Source organism: Crassostrea angulata, chromosome 1, assembly GCF_025612915.1.
Source record: "Crassostrea angulata isolate pt1a10 chromosome 1, ASM2561291v2, whole genome shotgun sequence".
NCBI lineage: Eukaryota > Metazoa > Mollusca > Bivalvia > Ostreida > Ostreidae > Magallana > Magallana angulata.
In genome coordinates, this window is record NC_069111.1 from 19,907,889 (window position 1) to 19,927,414 (window position 19,526).

The following is a 19,526-nucleotide window of genomic DNA, read 5'->3' on the forward strand; positions in this document are numbered from 1 at the left end:
TTATTTTTTTTAAATAATTATCTCTCGGCATTCCACAAAGAGATACAAAACGAGATCATAACATCGTCTGTCTGTCCCATTTCAGTTGTTGTTAGGCGCCATTACGCGACAATAAAATGTGATCCCACGACCTTATGATCAAAGTTATTCAATAGATAAGAGGTAGTCCTTTTCACCTTCCGGATTATTTTTACACACCACTTACATTGTACGTCGTATTACCGGGACGATAAACATAATAACTTAAATTACGTTAACTCAGAATGAATATTGTTATTGATATCTAACACATAATAGTGTTATAATTCACTTAAAAAAAGAAGAAGGTCAATGTCCTACTCTTTGTTTTAATGGCCATTGGATATTTTTTAAATATTTGAGAAAAACCCATCTAGAAAAAAAATTACACTATGATTGAGATTTTCTTAAATTGTGAAAATATTGCAAACTTTTTAACTCGTTTAAAAAAGAAATACAGTTTATGGATAGCAGTGACCCAATATAGATACAAAGCATTAAGTTTTCATTCAAATTTTTATAAAAATATTCCTTTCCGAATTTCCTCTATCGTTTTCAAATCCCTACCCATTTTCGATTCAATTTAACAAAAAACTGAATGATGATAAATTAAAAACATTTATAATATTAAACTAAGTATATTGACCTTACTCTGCTGGCATAAAATTTATTTGAGGTCAATGATCAAATTTTGAGATAGGATGTCTTTTATCGTTTATAAGCAGTTTTCAATATTTCTTTAGTTTGCCATATGATTATCTAAATGAAAAAGTGATATAAAACCAACAGAAAATATGAAAAATTATGTTGACTTCTAAATAAAATCTTAACTTTTAATATCACAGTACAACCAAAGATATTTCAGTAAAAAAAAGTCTGAAAAATTAAGTCCGAATTTGCTCTGTTTTGCTAAGTGTCCAAATTTGTTTGAGCCTAATTTCATGGTATAGTACAAATGACGAATCTTATGTCATTTCATGAATACTTTTTGTGTTTAAAAACAAATTTAACTCATTACATTGGACATTATAACAATCCAAATTTGAGAAACCAAACCCTGATTAAACCACGTTCTTAATGAAGCAGGGTGGTCAACCGTCCTTACCTATTAGACCCACTTTGCATTTTGAGATTTTTTTTTAGCAATAAACTGTTACTCAGATTACAATACATATATTATAGCTTTAAAAATTTGAAAATTTGAGATTTTATACCGTCAATCATTAAATAGATACTGTCGACGGGCCAAAGAAGTATTAAAAAGTCAGCAAAGTGTTAAACACTGTGTGCTCTTATAATGGAGAGAATTGTAGATATTGCTGTACGAGATTTATTTGAGCTGTTTTAGCTGTTAATTTATTGGTAAAACATTTTATTGTGAAATCTGCAAAATTTGGTTGGTAAGTCAATCTGTATAACTGTATTATAACAACATTTTGCGTCGATATGCTTGTATAAAAAAACAAACGTAAAGTTACGTCGTATTAACATGTATTTATTACCTGTAAAAATACACAGTGTAATGTAAAAAAAATAATAATAATTCATTAGTGATATCCCCCACATACTGTGTTTATTGAGATGTGTGGATCATAACCGACTCTATGAAGAATTAGAGGAGAAAATACTCGGTAAATAAAATCAACACCTTCTCGTTTCCGGTATACAAAAAAGATGAACATGTACAGTGTCAACTACCTTAAAGGAGATCAACTTGAGACATATATTTAGAAAACTCAAGAACATCTTAAGTTAGGATATCCTAACCTTCTTAATTCAATCTCATTTTTTTCATCAATTCAAACATATAAAATTTGACATACTTGTGCATGAATAAATCATTAAGCATTTTGCCAGGGAAAATTATACGTGTCAATAATACAATAGGCCTAAAACCAGTATTTAAAATTTGTATACATATACATGTACATTTACTAGATATATTTCAGTGACCAATAACAATTTAGTTCAAACAATAACAAAACAAAAAATCCCCAGAATTCAAAATAACTGCCGTTTAGTTTAATAAAAATATATCAGCATGAGGATAGCTTTTGGCTTACAAGCAAATAATTATTTAAACAACATCTGTGCATTCTTTATGTGTAAAACATTTGCTGTTCTCATTCAAGTAATTAAAAAGCACGCTCTTTTTATAGAATTTTACTGTTACATGTACAAACATGGCCATTTTCCCTTTGATCTGCAGTATATAAAATGCAGTTAAAGGTAAGATAAAGAATACCTTTCAATCGATCTCAAAAATATACAATGTATAAATAGAGACTATTCAGCATTACGAATTTTATAAATATTATTTTACAGAAGAGAGTGATAAAAATTCAGAATGACCATGCATGACTTATATATTAAACCGATGTACATTTACTACTTATTCAAGGATGTTTTAATGCCAATGCTAGTAATAAAAAAATGAATGTATCTTTCTTAGTGTAGTTGTTTAAAAATAAGTGAATAATTCTTTTTTGCCAGAGACAGTATTTGCCTGTCCCCCAAAAATGTTTAAGCTCTTAGGCAGGCATGTAGTAACGGAGTGTGTAGGTATTGGGGGGGGGGGGGGGGGTCGGTGTCCACATAATAATGTTAAAATTATACACACATCATATACTAAACTATGCCCCCTCCCGGGTTAGAAATTTGAGCTTTGTCAGATTTTAAATGCTGGAACTGCAGAAAGGTTTGATGAAAAAGCTTCACAACAGTCCCATTATTCAAAACACGTGTTTTTACAACTCTAGGATGGTATAAGGACAAGGTAAGTGATGTTTTAGATTAAGGACAAAGTTATGACGGTTCCTAAATAGGAAAACTTTGAGAAACAGACTTTAAACCTAGACGTATCCTATGACGTACTTAAGACGCATCTTAGTCCTTCTGGAACATACCTGCAGATCTTAATAAACTTAAACTTCAAAATACGATTTTTTTGCCATAAACTATTATTTTATCAGTAAAAAAATCTCAATGTCTTGGCGTAAAAATCTGATCATTCTACATGTATATCTTGCTACAAATCACTGTTTTAGGGAGTTAAATAAGACCTCAAATGAATACGACCATCTGCTTCCCTTGAAATTGCTAGAAAATCCTTTTACAAAGTATCAATGCACAGTGCTCGTTTTCCCATTTTTTCATAATTCGTAATCGTGCACGTGCAAATAAATGGTCTAACTGTTTTTGAGTATATTTATGACTCATTCCATTTCCTGCATACAGCAACAGTTTTTCCCCTTCTTCAAAAGTCACTGTCTTTCCAACTTTTTCTAAAATGCATAAAAAGCAGTTAATATTGCAAATACATAATCTAATCTATAAAATGGCAATTAAGACTAAATAATTATAAATTTGCCATGGCAAAACAAATTTAAATAAAAATCAAATTTGTTTTGATGCATGAACATACAATTTGATTGTACAATATACTTTCGATGTGATGTTTTTGTTTTTTTTACGTTAAAGCGAGAATTTTCTAACTTTCATTTGCTTAGCTATATGTAGGTTTCTATTCTTTATTATTCTTGATTAATTTATTTATGAATACAGTACAAACGTTTCAAACAATTTACCTAAATGATACGACTGTTTACAGAGCGACGTTAACCAAACTTGGTTGTAGCTTGCTTTAGACACATCTTTGTCTTCAACGTATCTTCCCTCCAATTTGAACTGTGACAAATTGATGTTGCCGCCTAATTCTCTATTTATCACATGCACACCGTTTGTATAAAGCTTTGCATTGGGCTTTGAATCTAACAAATCACAAAAAAAATAATTTGAATCTTTATTTTTAATGCCACTTTAAATGTTTTGAAAAAATCAATAGACAAATAAGGTCATTCTATAATTATATAAATATTGATTTGCAGGAATATTAGATAGATAATGTATTCCAATGCAAGTATTTTAATTAAAATGGTGGTTAAAAAGAATCATATATATCTTTTACAGAACCACCTTTACAAACGGAAAAATTATATACATTAATATTTAACGGATTCTGAAAGGGTACTTCCACCATATTTACTTACAATCATAATCCAGGTATGCTTTTTCTATTAACTCTCTGCTTTGTGTTACATCTACTGTCAATAAGCAGGCGTCGTTTGCTTTAAAATCATAAGCAGATGCATGTTACAACTTAAATTTATTTTCGATTAATTAACAAATTGTGTAATCACTGATTTGATCAATTCTTAACTTGAATTCAGCACTCGTTATTGATAAATGTTTAAAAAAAATTATAGTTTTTGTAGCTCTGCTTTCAAGAGAGGAAAGTAATTTTGTGTATGATATACTAGTTTTCGTGTTAAATCTTGATGTGATTAAGTTAGTTTAATTTACCCTCCAGTACTGATGCAATTGAAGATAACATTTCAAATTGTTTAACCATGGTAAAACATTGCAGTCCACTCAACCATAGAATAAGTTTGCGATCACGGTAATTTCTGTATAAAAGATTTTTAAACGTTTATTACACATTCAAATTGTAAAGATGCATAAACAATCTTCTTTTTTCTGTTTCTATGACAAATATAATAAAACCAATAAGCCTATCTTTTTTTATCGTTTTTGTTGAATACTAAACATTGGTCACGTGATAGTCCTGCACCATTCAAAAATACATAAATATACACTAGCAAACAAACTTTCCGTTCTACTATAAATGATTTGCTTTCATTTGCATGCATATTAAGCTAAATAAAGATAATGAATAACGAATATATACTTTATCTTTGCAAGAGCATCCATCAGATCACCGGGCATTGGGGTTAGTCTCAGCTGGTGGCCATAAATGGTGCAGAGATTTTGGCAAACATCAACCAGGAAATCTAAGTAGTGAAAAAATCGGGCTCTTTCTATGAACATTGAAACTTCGTTACCTTTTAATTAATTCATCGTATTTGATACATTCACTAATCTCACCTTTTGAAAAATCATTTGGTGAGTAATCAAGATGTGATTGATGCTGGAGAATTTCGTTCAATATCAGTTGTGATTTCTTCGTATTTCCGCATCCTAGTTCAAATACCTTTAATGGTATATCTAAATGTGAAACCACATTCTGTAAAAAGGAAATGTGTTAATAAAGTTTTGAGTTTTTTGCTTACATCGTTTTAATCTTCATTCTTTGAATAAATAATAATTACTAATAGTCTAGTCTATAAATGGATAATCGGTTGATTCTTCGTTTTGTTAATGTAGATTTTGTTCAATTAGGAACCACATTGGCACAAGTTATAGGACAAGATACTGTAGATTCATTAGATTTTGTGGTGGCTTATTTTTCGTGGAATTCGTGAATACCTCTCATCCGTGAATAGCTAGCAACAAACTAAACGAATTAATAATTAAGGGTTATAAAGTAATATTTCTTTTTGTAGATATAAGATTACTAGAATACACGAAATAACGTTCCTAAGAACAATAAAATTTAAGCAATCCATGGAAACTGGAACCCAAGAATTTTAATGATTCCACAGTATCTGTAAGCCAATGCTCTATTGTAAATATACAAAATATGCAGAGTCGACATTTTACAGGAAGTTGACATTGAATTTGTTAAAAAAATTAATCCAACCATATTGCCTTCTTCAACAAAATGTGATAGAATTTAAGCATCTGCGATTAATATTTGCTGCGATATTTTAGACGAAAATTGTTCTGAAAATTTAAGTTAAATAAATCAAAAAGCCGTAAATTAACTGGGTTTTTCAAAGGTTTTAGATATCACCTGTCAGGTGAGATACATTAAAGATGACATGGACTCATAAAAGAATTTAATCGCCAGATTAGTTTCGATCGCTCCTTTACTGCCACTGGGGTATATATACATGTACTAGTTGAGAAAGTAACGATCGGTTCGAGGCATTCAGGTTGCTTGAACTTACATGAAATTGTAGTAAAATGTTTGTAAGAAAGAATAAAGGAAACAACAATCAATGAAATACAAAATATATTTATTCTTTGAAAGAATTTCCAAGGTATTCGTAGTATTTTGTACAGACAGTACTACCTTACTTCGCATGCACATTGAACACATACAGAGTGCATAACGTCTGCATCTTTTTAAAAACCCCGGCGACACTACACCTAACACAGTAGCTAAATGATAGTAAATCCAAGAAAGTAATAAGTTAACGTAAAATCGTTTCTATCCTTTCCTACAAAAAATGCTCCTTTCTAAAATCCATGCGATCTTTGACTTGTTCACAGTGTGTAGTTTGCGCATGTGCGATGTTATAACATAGGAAAACGGTCTACAATTATCGAGAATTTTTGAAGTATCTGTTCATGAATTTCAGTCTGTCTTGTTTCGTAGGTTATTGGCTATTCCTTGCCAGTGCAGTGGTTGTCATATTATTTTTGTTAAAACGCGTGTCTACACGTCTTTTCGTCTAAGGTAACGTGTTCGGGTGTAGGAAATACCTGAATGCGGTGAAGCATGAATGGTGCTCTCGGCTTTTAATTAATAGGGGGTGTGTAGCAATAAGCAGAGCAATAGAAATCGACAACTAATATAGCAGTAGTCGGATCGAGATAAAAGGGAAATAATGCGTATTTATGAAATCATGTCAGCCTTAATAACAAAGGTGTTTATACATGCAACCTCTTTAAGCAATGGTCCATTATTTGGCATATGAGTATTTTTTGATACATGCAGCTTAGACGGGTGCAAAATTCCACTTTGGCACCGGCATAATATTATTTCCGGCACCGTGTTATGGTTTTACTTATTATGTTTGAATATATATTGTACTATATAATGTTATATAAACTATATTTATTTAGTTACATTCGACTTGTGAATAAAACAAAGATAAAGAGAATCACTAAACATTTAGTTTAAAACTTGAGAAGTAAAGATTTTTCAACCGGAAGAACCTAAGTGCAAAAACTTTAGCATTGTAACTATGTCATCCTGTTCGGGGACATGACATTGAGTAACGAATACAAACATCCGTCAGGGGTTTGTAATAATGAGGATGCAAAATTTATCTGCTGACCGACAATTCTGACACATACCATCCCACTCAGTTGCATGAAATGTAATTGCCATGGTTGAATATTGTACATTTACACCTATCATAATCACACATGATATAATTAAGGTGTGTTGTAAATATAAAAACAACCCATAAAAGTTTATTTCACAGTTGCACGAGAACTTGAATATCTGTATAACATGTAAAAGCACTGTATTTTTAATTTCATTTTAAGACTAGTTTAAACTTTAACACACAGGTTTCCCGTGTTCAATATGAAGGATTTGAACAAAGGAGATTAATAAAAGTTTTGCCCTACTCTGCCCTTTCTGCCATTTTTCTTTATCTTATGGGCGGAGACCATGGGAGAGAATGCACCTCCTCTCGTTGGATGGTCCTCACACCTTCACATCTCATTCCTGGATATTCTTTTTACTTGCTTAAAAAATGTAAAAAAAAAAAAAAATAAAAAATAAAAATGCGTACATGGTAACTATATTTTCTCTTTCGTCGACAGCTCTTCGTTGCAGTTCAATGCTTAATATGTGATCGTAATAGTTGTCTTAGGTAAGTGACTTTGTCACTGCAAATAGTATTTTAGAAACAGAATTGGGTGCGATGGAATTATTTCAAGTTATAAATGTTTATTTCAAAGTTTTTTTTATAATTAAATTAAAAGCAACAGGTCTAGTAATGACTCACAAAACCCACCCCACCTTCCAGTTAATGTAATGCTTATGTATGGATTTTTAAAAAATGCTGTTGAGTTGTCCTAGTTTTATGCCAGTCGTCATACGTTCTATGAAAATTCTATAATTTTTAAAACATTAATGGACAACAAACTCGAATACTTCTTTAAAGCCTTTCAATGTGGATCGGCCCAATTAACTAAACTACATGAACTTCCTTACTGAGTTTATGGCGTGGCTTTTCCGCTTTTAATTTAAGACCTCGCAGCTGTTATTTTGTTTCACACTAAAATCATTTCAACGAGTTTTTTTAATGTTAGTTTTTTTTCTGCCACTATTGTTGAGATATTATTTCATTCTTATAATAAAAACTTTATACAAACATCTGATCTAGTTATGCACTGAATTGATACTGAACATCAAAATATATAGATATCAATTAAGGGAATATACGGGTATCACCTCAAACTTGCAAGTATATAGAAGTTTTATATATAATAAAAAAATGTATAATTTGATCGGTTAAATCAGAAAGAAATATTGAAAACCAATGGACTTGTTGATTTAAAAATTTCAAACGCACCAGTGCCTGGAAAAACGATGATTGCTTGTGACGTGACAACACTTCCAATGATAATTGGCATTTTTCAACCAAACAAAATTAAAAGAATGTATTTTCTTTTCATATCCTAACCTAAAAATTCTTGTTTTATTTGTAGTTCAGAAACTTTGCAGATTCACTTGATACAAGACATTAAAGTTTTGAGTAAATGTGTTGATTTCTATAGAAGCCCCGTTAATGCATGACTATCACAGTGAATATTGGACTGAACAAAAATATTGTCTAGAAGTATTTATATATTAACAGAGTTGTTCAACGATTGTAGGGGATAAGTATACTTGATTCGTTGTGGATGTATTCTGTTTCGCAGACGTGGTTGTTTTATTTTAAAGTATTTTAATTTCTTAAATCCTGATAACATGTATTTTCTGGTTTCTAAAAATCAAAAAATATATCATGAAGTAATTGGCACTTCCAAACTTTTTTTCTGTGACCAAACCAAAACGGGCCCCTTTAAATTCAAAAGATTCAAAGCTATTTTTTGTGTAAAGTCAATGATTCTTATCAAATTGATACCCCATTATCGTATAAAAACAATTTCAATATTATTGTCAGACTAGGAAGCCAGAATATTATCTTGTAGTCTCGGGTACATGTAGTAGCCAAACACTGTACAACTAAGTTTTACATTCCATTGTAATGAGTGAATTTGGGCTATAGGTCAAGACACTTTCTTAGTAGAAAATAAACATTCCAGACGACCGTGAATTAATTAATTATTCCTATAGTTTTAAAGCAATATGAGCTGCAATTTTCATGTTGAAATTTTTTTGTACAAAAATCTTATTGTCTATTAAAATGAAAAAAAAATCCTGGTTTTTAAATTTCTGTTAGCCATATATTTGTGGAAAAGGCTTTTAAGAAGCTTTTATTAATTGGACCAAAATTGAATTTTTGTCGTTCTGTACAAAAATTGATCTGCTATATATTCCTTAGTAGAGAAATCTTTCCTCTGACAAAAGTTAAAGTTACATGTAGACTTGTTATAGGTTTTTGCAGCAAAATAAAATTCTGAAAAAAAAATACAGCTCATATTGCTTTAACAAGTAAATTCGTTTATATAAAAATCATATCACAACCGATTCTTGTTCTATTTTGTCCGAAAACGATTACATATACCTTGACGTTAGAGCGTATGACAGCCTTTTCCGACCTATAATGGTAAAATTCCTCTAAATCCGCACATTCCTGGTCATAGACAGATCCCTGGCTGTCGTATCGAAATGATATATCGATATATTTTTGGCTACTTAATAAACCTTGTAAGAGCAGATCCTTTACATCCATTTTGGTTTCACAAAATACTAGTACTAGTCCTTATTAAAGTTTAAGGATAACTATACTGCCTATTATTCACAGTGTTACGATAAGTTCAGGAACTATATAGCAAGCTGCAATTGACAAGTATATTAAAGCAATTGCATTATCCATATATTTGCCATATCATGAGCATTATATGTAACTTTGAATATGAAGCTGGTGTATTAAATGGCCTGCGAAATTAGGATCTCATTCATAACAAAAAAATCATCATTCCATAGTAATAATGTACCGATTTTATCAGAACAGAAAGATAATATTTTTTAATTGCAAAGCATTTATTAAGTACATGTAAATCAACGTAAAAATCTTATTAAAAATTGCTGTTTTGCGTAATGAAAATATATTTCATGGAGCGTTTGGTTTACAAACAAGAAGTTATTTAAGCAACACCTGTGACATGTGATGTTCTTGTCATTCAAGTAAACCTGTATATAAGCATGCGCTTTTCATAAAACTTAACGTTACATGTAGAAACACAACCAATTTCCACTTGATTAGCAGTATATTGAATACACGTACATATTAAATAAGAAATAAGTTGTAACTAATCTCAAAAACGTATGAATAAAGATTATTCAACATCACGAAACTCTTAATGACTATTTACAAAATGAAGTGATAAAAATTAAGAATGATCACGTTGCTTATAGAGACCAATGTAGTTTTACACTTTAGCCCAGGACATTTGAATAATTTTTAGGCCAATACTAGTAATCAAAACAATGAATATGTCCTACTTGTATTTGAAATATTTGAAAATAACTTTGTAATTTTCTTTGGCCAAACTGAGAAAGTATTTGCCAAAAAATGTTTAAGCTCCCTGGCAGGCATGTAGCAACGGGGGGGGGGGGGGGGGGATAAATGAATATGCCCCCTCCCAGATTAGGAATTTGAGGTTTGTCGGAAATGTCTGAACTGTAGCAAAGATTGCCTTGTTCCTCCTCGCTTAGGAAAAAGCTTCACAATAGCCCAAATATATTGTGATTTTACCACACCTTTGATGGGCTTAACGAGGCCGAGTACAGATCGAGTACGCACGCTTTCGCGCAGCGTTTCATTTGTATTGTGACGTCATCTTTTTGATTTGCTGACGCCATGGCGTGATAGTTTTAACCGCAGATATTCAACGATATTTTTGAAAAAAAAAGCTCGTTTGATGCGTAAAATTGATATTATATTGTGGAATAAACATAAATGTCTCGAAGTATAAGGCTCGGGTCGAAAACGTGAAGAGGGTTTATCAAGCCTAGTCCTCTGTCACGTTTTCTTAACCCGCCTAAAGATATCTTAATTCATATATTTCAAAACAGTGACCATGTGTATTATATAAATGACCCTTAATGTGTGATATAATATATTTATTTATTACTTAAATATGTCTGAATGTTTTAATAATACTATAAAGATCACCATCTCCGCCTTTGTCAAATAAAAATTGCCATTATCTGACATCTGGGAATTTGGGATACAAAAAACAGCTTTGAAAAGACCCCTGGAACAAACAGGAGGTAAAAGGTTCTTTTTATTTGACCATTTGATGCCTTTAAGCAATAACTTTAATATGTAGAACAGAAAAAGAAATCCCTAGGGCAGAAGTTTTTTAAAAATGTAAAAAATGTGCAAAATTGATACATTTCAAGCAAGATCCCATGGGGTCCTATGTTTAAAATTAACAAACTTTGAGATGACCCCTTAAACAACCGGTGTGGTAAGTGTCCTATTTTTTTTTTATCTTAAAATAATAATTATATCAGTAGAAATTCATGTAAATAAAAATCATTCAAAAATCTAGGGCAGAACAAATTAGACCCGGCCTCGTTAAGACAAGGTAAGTGATGTGCTAAAGTTAGGACAAAGTTATGGCTATTCCTAAGTTTAGGAGAGCTTCGAAAAAAGTCTCTAGACTAAGACATCATATCCTTAGACCTACATGCACTTAGTACGCACCTTAGTCCTAAGATAGGTTTGTGATCATGCCTGCAGATCTTGAACTTCACCTTTTAAATACAGTGTACAATACGTTTAGCCATAAACTATTATTTAGTTTAAAAAAATATGTTGTCCTTAAAATCTGAACATTCTATATCTTAAAAAAGCACTTCGCCTAAAGGAGGTAAAATGATCCTAAAATGGCAACGATCATCTGCATCACTTCAAATTGTAAAAATACTTTTATAAAGTATCAAAGCGTAGTGCTCGTTTTCCTATTTTACAATAATTCGTAATCGTGCACGTGCAAATAAATAGTGTAACTGTTTCTTTGTGTATTTATTAATCATTCCATTTCACGCATACAGCAACGGTTTTACTCCTTCCTCAAAAGTCAATGTCTTTTCAACATTTCCTATTAGGTATGAAAATCATTCAAATTTACCAACACAATATTTTATTATCTAATCTATAAAATTATGACCTTTATGACCACGGAAAAACGATTAAAAAATTCAATCTAATCTATAAAATAGCCATTAATACAAAGACAATTATAAGATTGCTAGGGCAAAAACAAATACAAATCTAATTTTTGATAAAAAAAAAAAAAAAAGATGGACACAGATTATACAATAGAGATTAGATGTTATGTTGTTATTTTCGTATCCTTTGCCTAGCTATATTTAGGTTCATATTCTTTGTTATTGCTGATTAATATTAATGAAACCTTTCAAACAAACTGTTTACCTAAATGATACGATTGATTACACATCGACGTTAACCAAACTTGGTTGTACATGTAGCTTGCCTTGGACACATCTTTTTCTTCAACGTATCTTCCCTCCAATTTGAACTGTGATAAATCGATGTTGCTGCCCAATTCTCTTTTTATTACCCGAACATCGTATTAAGCTTAATTTTGCATTGGGTTTTGAATCTCACAAATTAATCACAAAATAATCATTTTGAAACTTTATTTTTAAAGCCACTTAAGCATTAATTAATTAATTTTTAAATTTTTAAAGGTATATAAGATAGATAATGTTTTTCTATACTAGCATTTTAATTGAATAAGTGTTTATTAACTACGGTTTATGCTAGCCATACTATAGACAGGGTTATTTTCGCCCCGTGTAATTTTTGCCCTTTTACATTTTGAAACAGTTGAGCCCTGTTTTGAATTCGCCCTCACACAGTTTTTAAAGAGTGATAATTTGAGACATTGGAATTCGCCAAGTGTTAAATTTGCCCGATGGCAACGAGCTCGAGGGCGAAAGGGGCGAAAATAAGACGGGGCGAATATTTCCATGTTTACAGTATTTTACAGTGCCACAAACGAAATAGTTATATACATTCTTATTTAACGGATTCTGTTAAGGTACCCTCATCAGGTTTACTTACAATCATAATCCAGGTACATGCTTTTTCTTTTAACTCTCTGTTTTTGTGTTATATCTACTGTCAATAAGCAGGCGTCGTTTGCTTTAAAATCCATTAACAGATGCATGTTACAATTTTGATTTGTTTTTGATAAGTTTACAAAAAGTGTAATTAATGAATTGAGTAATTTATGACTTATATAACCTTAAAGCTATACACGCTATAATTTGCGTCAATTTTGCATTGGGTTTTGAATCTCACAAATTAAATCACAAAATAATAATTTTGAAACTTTATTTTTATAGCCACTTAAGTATTAATTAATTAATTTTTAAAGGTATATGATAGATAATGTATTTCAATACTAGCATTTTTAATTGAATTGATGTTTATAAACTACGGTTTATGCTAGCCATACTATAGACACGTCATAATGCACCAACATCAAAAACCGTATTTATCCGCTGAAAGTTACGTTTGAATTTTGAACAGATAAATATGAATTTTGTAAGTAAAACGCACTAAATTTGTACAGTAAATTACAGAAAAACAATTTTATAAGGAATGAACCCAATACCTACCAAAATTATACTCCGATAACCTGGGTTGGAGCAATTTACTTTATTTTTTTTAAAATATGGATTATAAAGCGTAAACTGCCCAAACCAAGGTTATACTTGCGTTACGTGGGTCGACATTGAGATCAATAAATATGTTTTACTTATTTTTTTAAAATATATATTGTACTATATAATGTATAAACTGTATTTATTTAGGTGAATTCGACCTGTGAATAAAAAAATGATAAAAGAATCACTAAACTTTTTGTTTAAAAGTTGAAAAGTAAAACTAGATCACCCAACGTGTCAAAATTGTACCTATGTCATCCTGTCCGGGGGCATGACATGAGTTACGAATGCAAACATCCGTCAGTAATTGAATGTAGTAATAAGGATGCGAACTTTATTTGCCGACCAACAATTCTGACACAAATCATCCTGCTCCATTGTATAAAATGTAATTAGCATGGTTGAATATTTGTTGTGAATTTACACCTATCATCATTTGTCTATGATATGATATGAGGTGTGTAGTAATTATAAAACCTAACCGAAAAGTTTACTTCACAGTTGCACGAGAACTTGAATATTTATATTACATTTAAGAGCACTGTATTCGTCGTTTCATCTTAAGACTAAATCGAACCTTTACACGCACAGGTAACTGGTGTTCAATGAACTTGATTTGAAAAAAGGACATAAATACAATTTTTGTCCTACCCTGCCCTTTCTGCCACCCTTTCTCTTGAAAAAAATCATTTCCATTTGATTTAAGTGCAAAGGTCAGAGAGAGTGCACCTTCCCTCGGTTGGATGGTCTTTACACCTCCTTCCCATCCCTGAATATTCTTTTCATGTGCTTTAAATACCAAAAAAAAAAAATTGCGTATATTTTTCTTTTTTTTTTTTTTACATCTCTTCGTCACAGTTTAATGCTTAAAGGGGCATGGTCACGATTTTGATCAAAAATTATTTATCCAATCTTAATATTTACAATGCTTAAGAAAGGCATTTTAAAAAGGCAACCGAAATTTGAGTATCATTTGTTGAGTTATAAGCGAGTTACAGAGCTTGAAATTCTTCGCTATGTAAACAAAGCGCTTGTTTACATTTTGAACGTTGAAATAAAAATTTCAATTTTAAACCTAAAACGAATGTGTTAAACGTTAGGAACTGTTTATCTATGCTTAAAATAAATAAAAAGATAGACAAATAAGCTTAAAAAAGATTTTTTTACTGGTATATTGAACCTATGTAAACAAAAACAAGGGCACGAGCCTTGTTTACATGACAAAGAATTGTGACTTCTGTATCTTGCTTATAACTCTGCGAATGACTCTAAAATTTAATTTGATCATTAGAAATGCATTTCTGAAGCATTGTAAATAATAAAATTAGAAAAATATAATTTGACCAAAATCGTGACCATGTCCCTTTGATATGTTATCGAAATAATTGTCTTGGTAGGTGACTACGTTACTGCAAAATAGTTATTTAGTGAAAAAAAAAATTGGGTGTGGAACAATATTTCAAGTTTTGAATGTTAATTTCACGATTTGTTTATGATTAAATAAAAAGCAATTGATCGAGTTATGACTAACTAAAACCAACGCACCTTCCCCTAAATCTAATGTTTATGCCTGGTTTTCTTTTTTTTTTCTTAAACCCTCACAGCTCTTTCGGGGTTTTATACGAAAAACATTCAAAGGTGTCCTTTTTTTCAAAGTCACCGTTTTATTTCTGCCATCATTGTTATTATATTTCATTCATATTCTAAAAATCATGTTCAAACATCTGATCAAATTATGAACTGAATTGAAAATGAGCATAAAAATAGACATTATTTCGGAGCACATGTCTCCTCAATATTGCATGTATGCGTAAGTTCTTTCATAATTTGATCGGTTAAATCAGAAATAAAATATTGAAAACTAATGGACTTGTCGATTTAATATTCCATAGGTCACCGTAGGAAAAACTGTAATAAACATGACAATACCTTTAATGTAATGGGCATTTTTCAACAAACATTGATTATTTATTGATTTATTTTAAAGTATGTCAGATTCTTAAATCCTGATGACTTTTAACTTCTGTTTTTTACAAAACATAAACTATTATAAACTAATTGGCATTTCCAAACTTTTCCTATTTCTTCGTTGATTGCTTTTGCATTGAGTTGTGCTTAAAGCTGACATGAATTCTTAAATACGCATTATTTCCCTTTTATCTTCGACTACCGCCATATTAGTTGTCGACTTCTATTGTTCTGCTCATCGCTACTTACCCCCTATATCAGGCCGAGAGTACTATTCATGCTTCACCGCATTCAGGTATTTCATACATCCGAACACGTTACCTTGGTCGCAAAGACGTGTAGAAATGCGTTTTAAACAAAAATAATATGAAAACCTCTGGCAATGGCAAGAAATATCCATGCAATTAACGAAGAAACAAGACTGGCTGAAATCCAAGCACAGACACTTCAAAAATCCTCGATAACTGTAGATCATTTTCCTGTATATGTATAACATTTCACATGCACAACCACACACTTTGGCAGATCGAGCTATGTCAATGATCTCATGGATTTTAGAAACGGAGCGTTTTTGTAGAAATCGTTGGAAACATGTTACGTTGTGACTTTCTTGGATTTACTATCATTTCGCTACTGTGTTCGATGTAGTGCCGCCGGGATTTTCAAAAAGATGCAGACGTTATGCACTCTGTATGAACGACACACGTGTTCGATGTACATGTGAAGTGAGGCGGCACTATCTGTGCAAAATAATACAGATACCTTGAAATTCTTTCAAAGAATAAATATATTTTGTATTTTATTGATTGCTGTTTCCTTTATTCTTGATCACAAATATTTTACTACTATGTGTAGTTCATGCATTTTGAAGTCCGTGCCACCTGAATGCCTCGATCGGAAAGCAACCGACCGTAACTTTCTCGACTGGTATATATACCCCAGTGTCAGGAGAGGAGCGATCGAAACTAATATGGCGACCAAATGCTTTTATGAATTCATGTCAGCTTTAAGTTAAAGATATTATCATGTTAGAAAATAACTCTTACGAATTCTTTTACGAATACATATACCTTGACGTTGGAGAGTATGACAGCCTTTTCTGATCTGTAATGGTAAAATTCCTCTAAATCCGCACATTCCTGGTCAAAGACAGATCCCTGATTGTCGTATCGAAATGACATATCGATATGTTTTTGGTTATTAAATAACCCATGTAAAAGCAGATCTTTAACATCCATTTTGATATCACAAAATACTAGTTCTTTAGGCCGAGGTTTATGACAATTTACCTCAGGTAAGTTAAGGGGTGGAGCTTATTTCATATATTAGGCATGAAAGCCCCGATTGAAACACGCTTGAGTGTGTATAAAAGCCATATACACAGAATGTTAAAATACTTTACCTGGGTTAGAAGCGATTATAATTATATCGGTTATTGTAACTTATTCTAAATAGTAAACTCTTTATTACTTTGAATTTTATATCGAAATATTTACATTTTCCAGTGACTTTGCCTGTGAAAACACTACGTATCGATTTTGTACTCAATAACAAATATCTTCAAATGACGCCAAATTAAGGCGCCAGCGGGGTTTGTTTATTTATAATTAAATATTTAATCGTAAGATGGCTTAAAATTACATTAATATAAGTTATAAGGAATCATTCTTTGAATGTTATGAGGTAATAATTTCGGTCGTGGCGTGATAAAGTCTATCATAAAGCCCTTCGGGCTTTATTGGATTTGATAACGCCCCGACCGAAATTATCACCTCATAATACTCAAAGAATGATTCCTTATTCCTTAACAATTTTTATTTATTTTCAGCTGAGCTGCCAACATTTGAAATAAAAAATAGAAAGGCGGGGGTCCAGGGACCGCTGTAAATGTTTTGTAAATGGACATGCAATTGGTGCAATTTTTAGAATATTTCTAGTCTCATTTTAATTTATAAATGACCCCACTGTATAATAAAAAACCCCCAGATAAAACAACAGATAAAACAAATATTTTGAACTTTTTCAAATACCACATTGCCAGAACTTTATAATATTGAGCATGTTAAGTTTCTAACTTCATGTCAATAGCTCAATATTTTGTTCCAATAAAAAAAATCTAGAATTAAATTTATTGTGATAAAGACATATAGGTGGCAACCTTTTAATTAATTCCTTTGTGAATTTTGCTGTTGATAACACAATTTTCCTTTGGAGGACATATTCATTTTGTTTACAAGGATTGATTCAAGAGTTGAAGTTTTCATGGATCCTCTGAAATCAGTGTGGTTCTTCCGAGCTAAGGAAAAAAATCGCCCACATCTAGCATCATAGTGAGGAATACAAAGTATAGACTTCATTAATTCTGAAAGTACTTTGAATTTCAATTCTCTCAACTCATTTTTTATCAGCCCAATAGCACACCAGCACTCAGTTATTGGTAACTCAAGTCCACTTCTGACAATTTATCAGACTTGTAGGAATTGAATTCTGTTTGAAGTACCCTACTACTAAGTTTTCATATGGAAATTGGTCATCCTTATTTTTGTAATCCATCCGCAAAAAATTCTTCTTTAGCAATAAAGCCAGGTTTCATAAGACCTTGTAAAACTTTCTTTGTACAGAGACAATAGAATCCGCAGCAGTTTGTATATAAAAGGCTCCTCAGTCTTAAGCATAGTATTAAATTTGTCAAACAACTGGACAAAATTCTGCAAAATTACAGCATACACTGCACAACGTCTAGATTACAAAAGTTTATATAACCTTTGTTCCCGTATAAAAGTTTTTTTCTTCTTGTAATCCAGTTCCTTTACAAACATCAGCCTTTTGGAATTAATTTATTCGTTTTCTTTACAGATGTTGAGCTTGTTTGACTTTCAAAACGGAGAACAGTCTGTTGTGTCTGCACTGAAGATTTTTCTCCAGCGTTTGAACATTTTTGTTTGGTACAAGTCTTGCTTTTACTACCATCATTTTGTCCACAAACTACATTCGATTCACTGACCTGTTTCACATCTTTTGTTTTTGTTGTTGTGTATCACTTTTATGTTTGTCAACGTCTTTCATTTTGATTCAAAATAGTTCCGAATGGGACCCATTTTCAATAAGTCTAGTGAGGCACACACCCATAGATAATCATCTTGTGTAAACATGTGTCAGTATTCTTCGTGTTTCTGTATCATTCAAGTTCTGAGATTCTGCAAGTTCTTGTTTTCTGTAAGCTGATTTTTCTAGATAATAAAATATATCAACCAAAATTTCATCGAATTGATAAAGCAAAGTTTTTGCTGCTTTTTCAGCAGCCTGATGAATAAGATGACATTGGCACCCACGAATAATCATTTTTTGGTTTTTGGCTGAGCTGAAAGCTCAAGTGAGCTTTCCTGATCACTTTTTGTCCGGCGTCCGTCTGTCTGTCTGTAAACTTTTTACTTTTCGACTTCTCCTCCATAACCACCTGGCCAATTTCAACTAAACTTGGCACAAAGCATAATTGGGTAAAGGGGATTCAACTTTGTTAAAATGAAGGGCCACACTCTCTTTCAAAGGGAGATCATTAGGATTAAATGAAAAATTGTGATATTTTTCAAAAATCTTCGATTCAGAAACCATTTGGCCAGAAAAGCTGAATCTTGTGTGGAAGTTTCCTCAAATAGTGTAAATTCAAGTTTGTTCAAATCATTGTCCCCGTTGGTAAGGTGGGGCCACAATGGGGGGGGGGTGGGTTGAAGTTTTACATAGAATATATAGAGTAAGTCTTTAAAAATCTTCTTTTCATAAACCAATCAGCAAGGAAATCTTAAACTGTTGTGGAAGCTTCCTCATGAAGTGTAGATATAGAGTTGTGAAAATGATGACAACTAGGGGTAGGGTTTGGCCACAATGGGGGTCGTACTTTTACATAGGAATATATAGTGTAATTCTTCTAAAATTTTCTTCTCAAAAACCATTTGGCCAGAGA

The 19,526-nt window shown here is 31.7% G+C and overlaps 1 protein-coding gene across 3 annotated transcripts; it reads right to left on the reverse strand.

Moving 5' to 3' along the window:
• Nucleotides 1-1,468: 1,468 nt before the first annotated feature.
• Nucleotides 1,469-16,791, reverse strand: LOC128190858 (uncharacterized). 3 transcript variants are annotated; one of them, XM_052863079.1, is made up of 7 exons: nt 16,636-16,791; nt 4,963-5,101; nt 4,766-4,868; nt 4,381-4,484; nt 4,068-4,145; nt 3,606-3,788; nt 1,469-3,302 (listed from the first exon to the last, which is right to left on the reverse strand). In XM_052863079.1, the coding sequence occupies exons 1-7, from the start codon at nt 16,744-16,746 to the stop codon at nt 3,118-3,120; spliced, it is 903 nt and encodes a 300-aa protein (XP_052719039.1). In that variant the 5' UTR covers nt 16,747-16,791; the 3' UTR covers nt 1,469-3,117. The 3 variants fall into 3 exon arrangements, with proteins under 3 accessions (XP_052719039.1, XP_052719032.1, XP_052719047.1); XM_052863072.1 differs by lacking the exon at nt 16,636-16,791 and adding an exon at nt 9,453-9,704; XM_052863087.1 differs by lacking the exon at nt 16,636-16,791 and adding an exon at nt 7,342-7,718.
• Nucleotides 16,792-19,526: the final 2,735 nt, after the last annotated feature.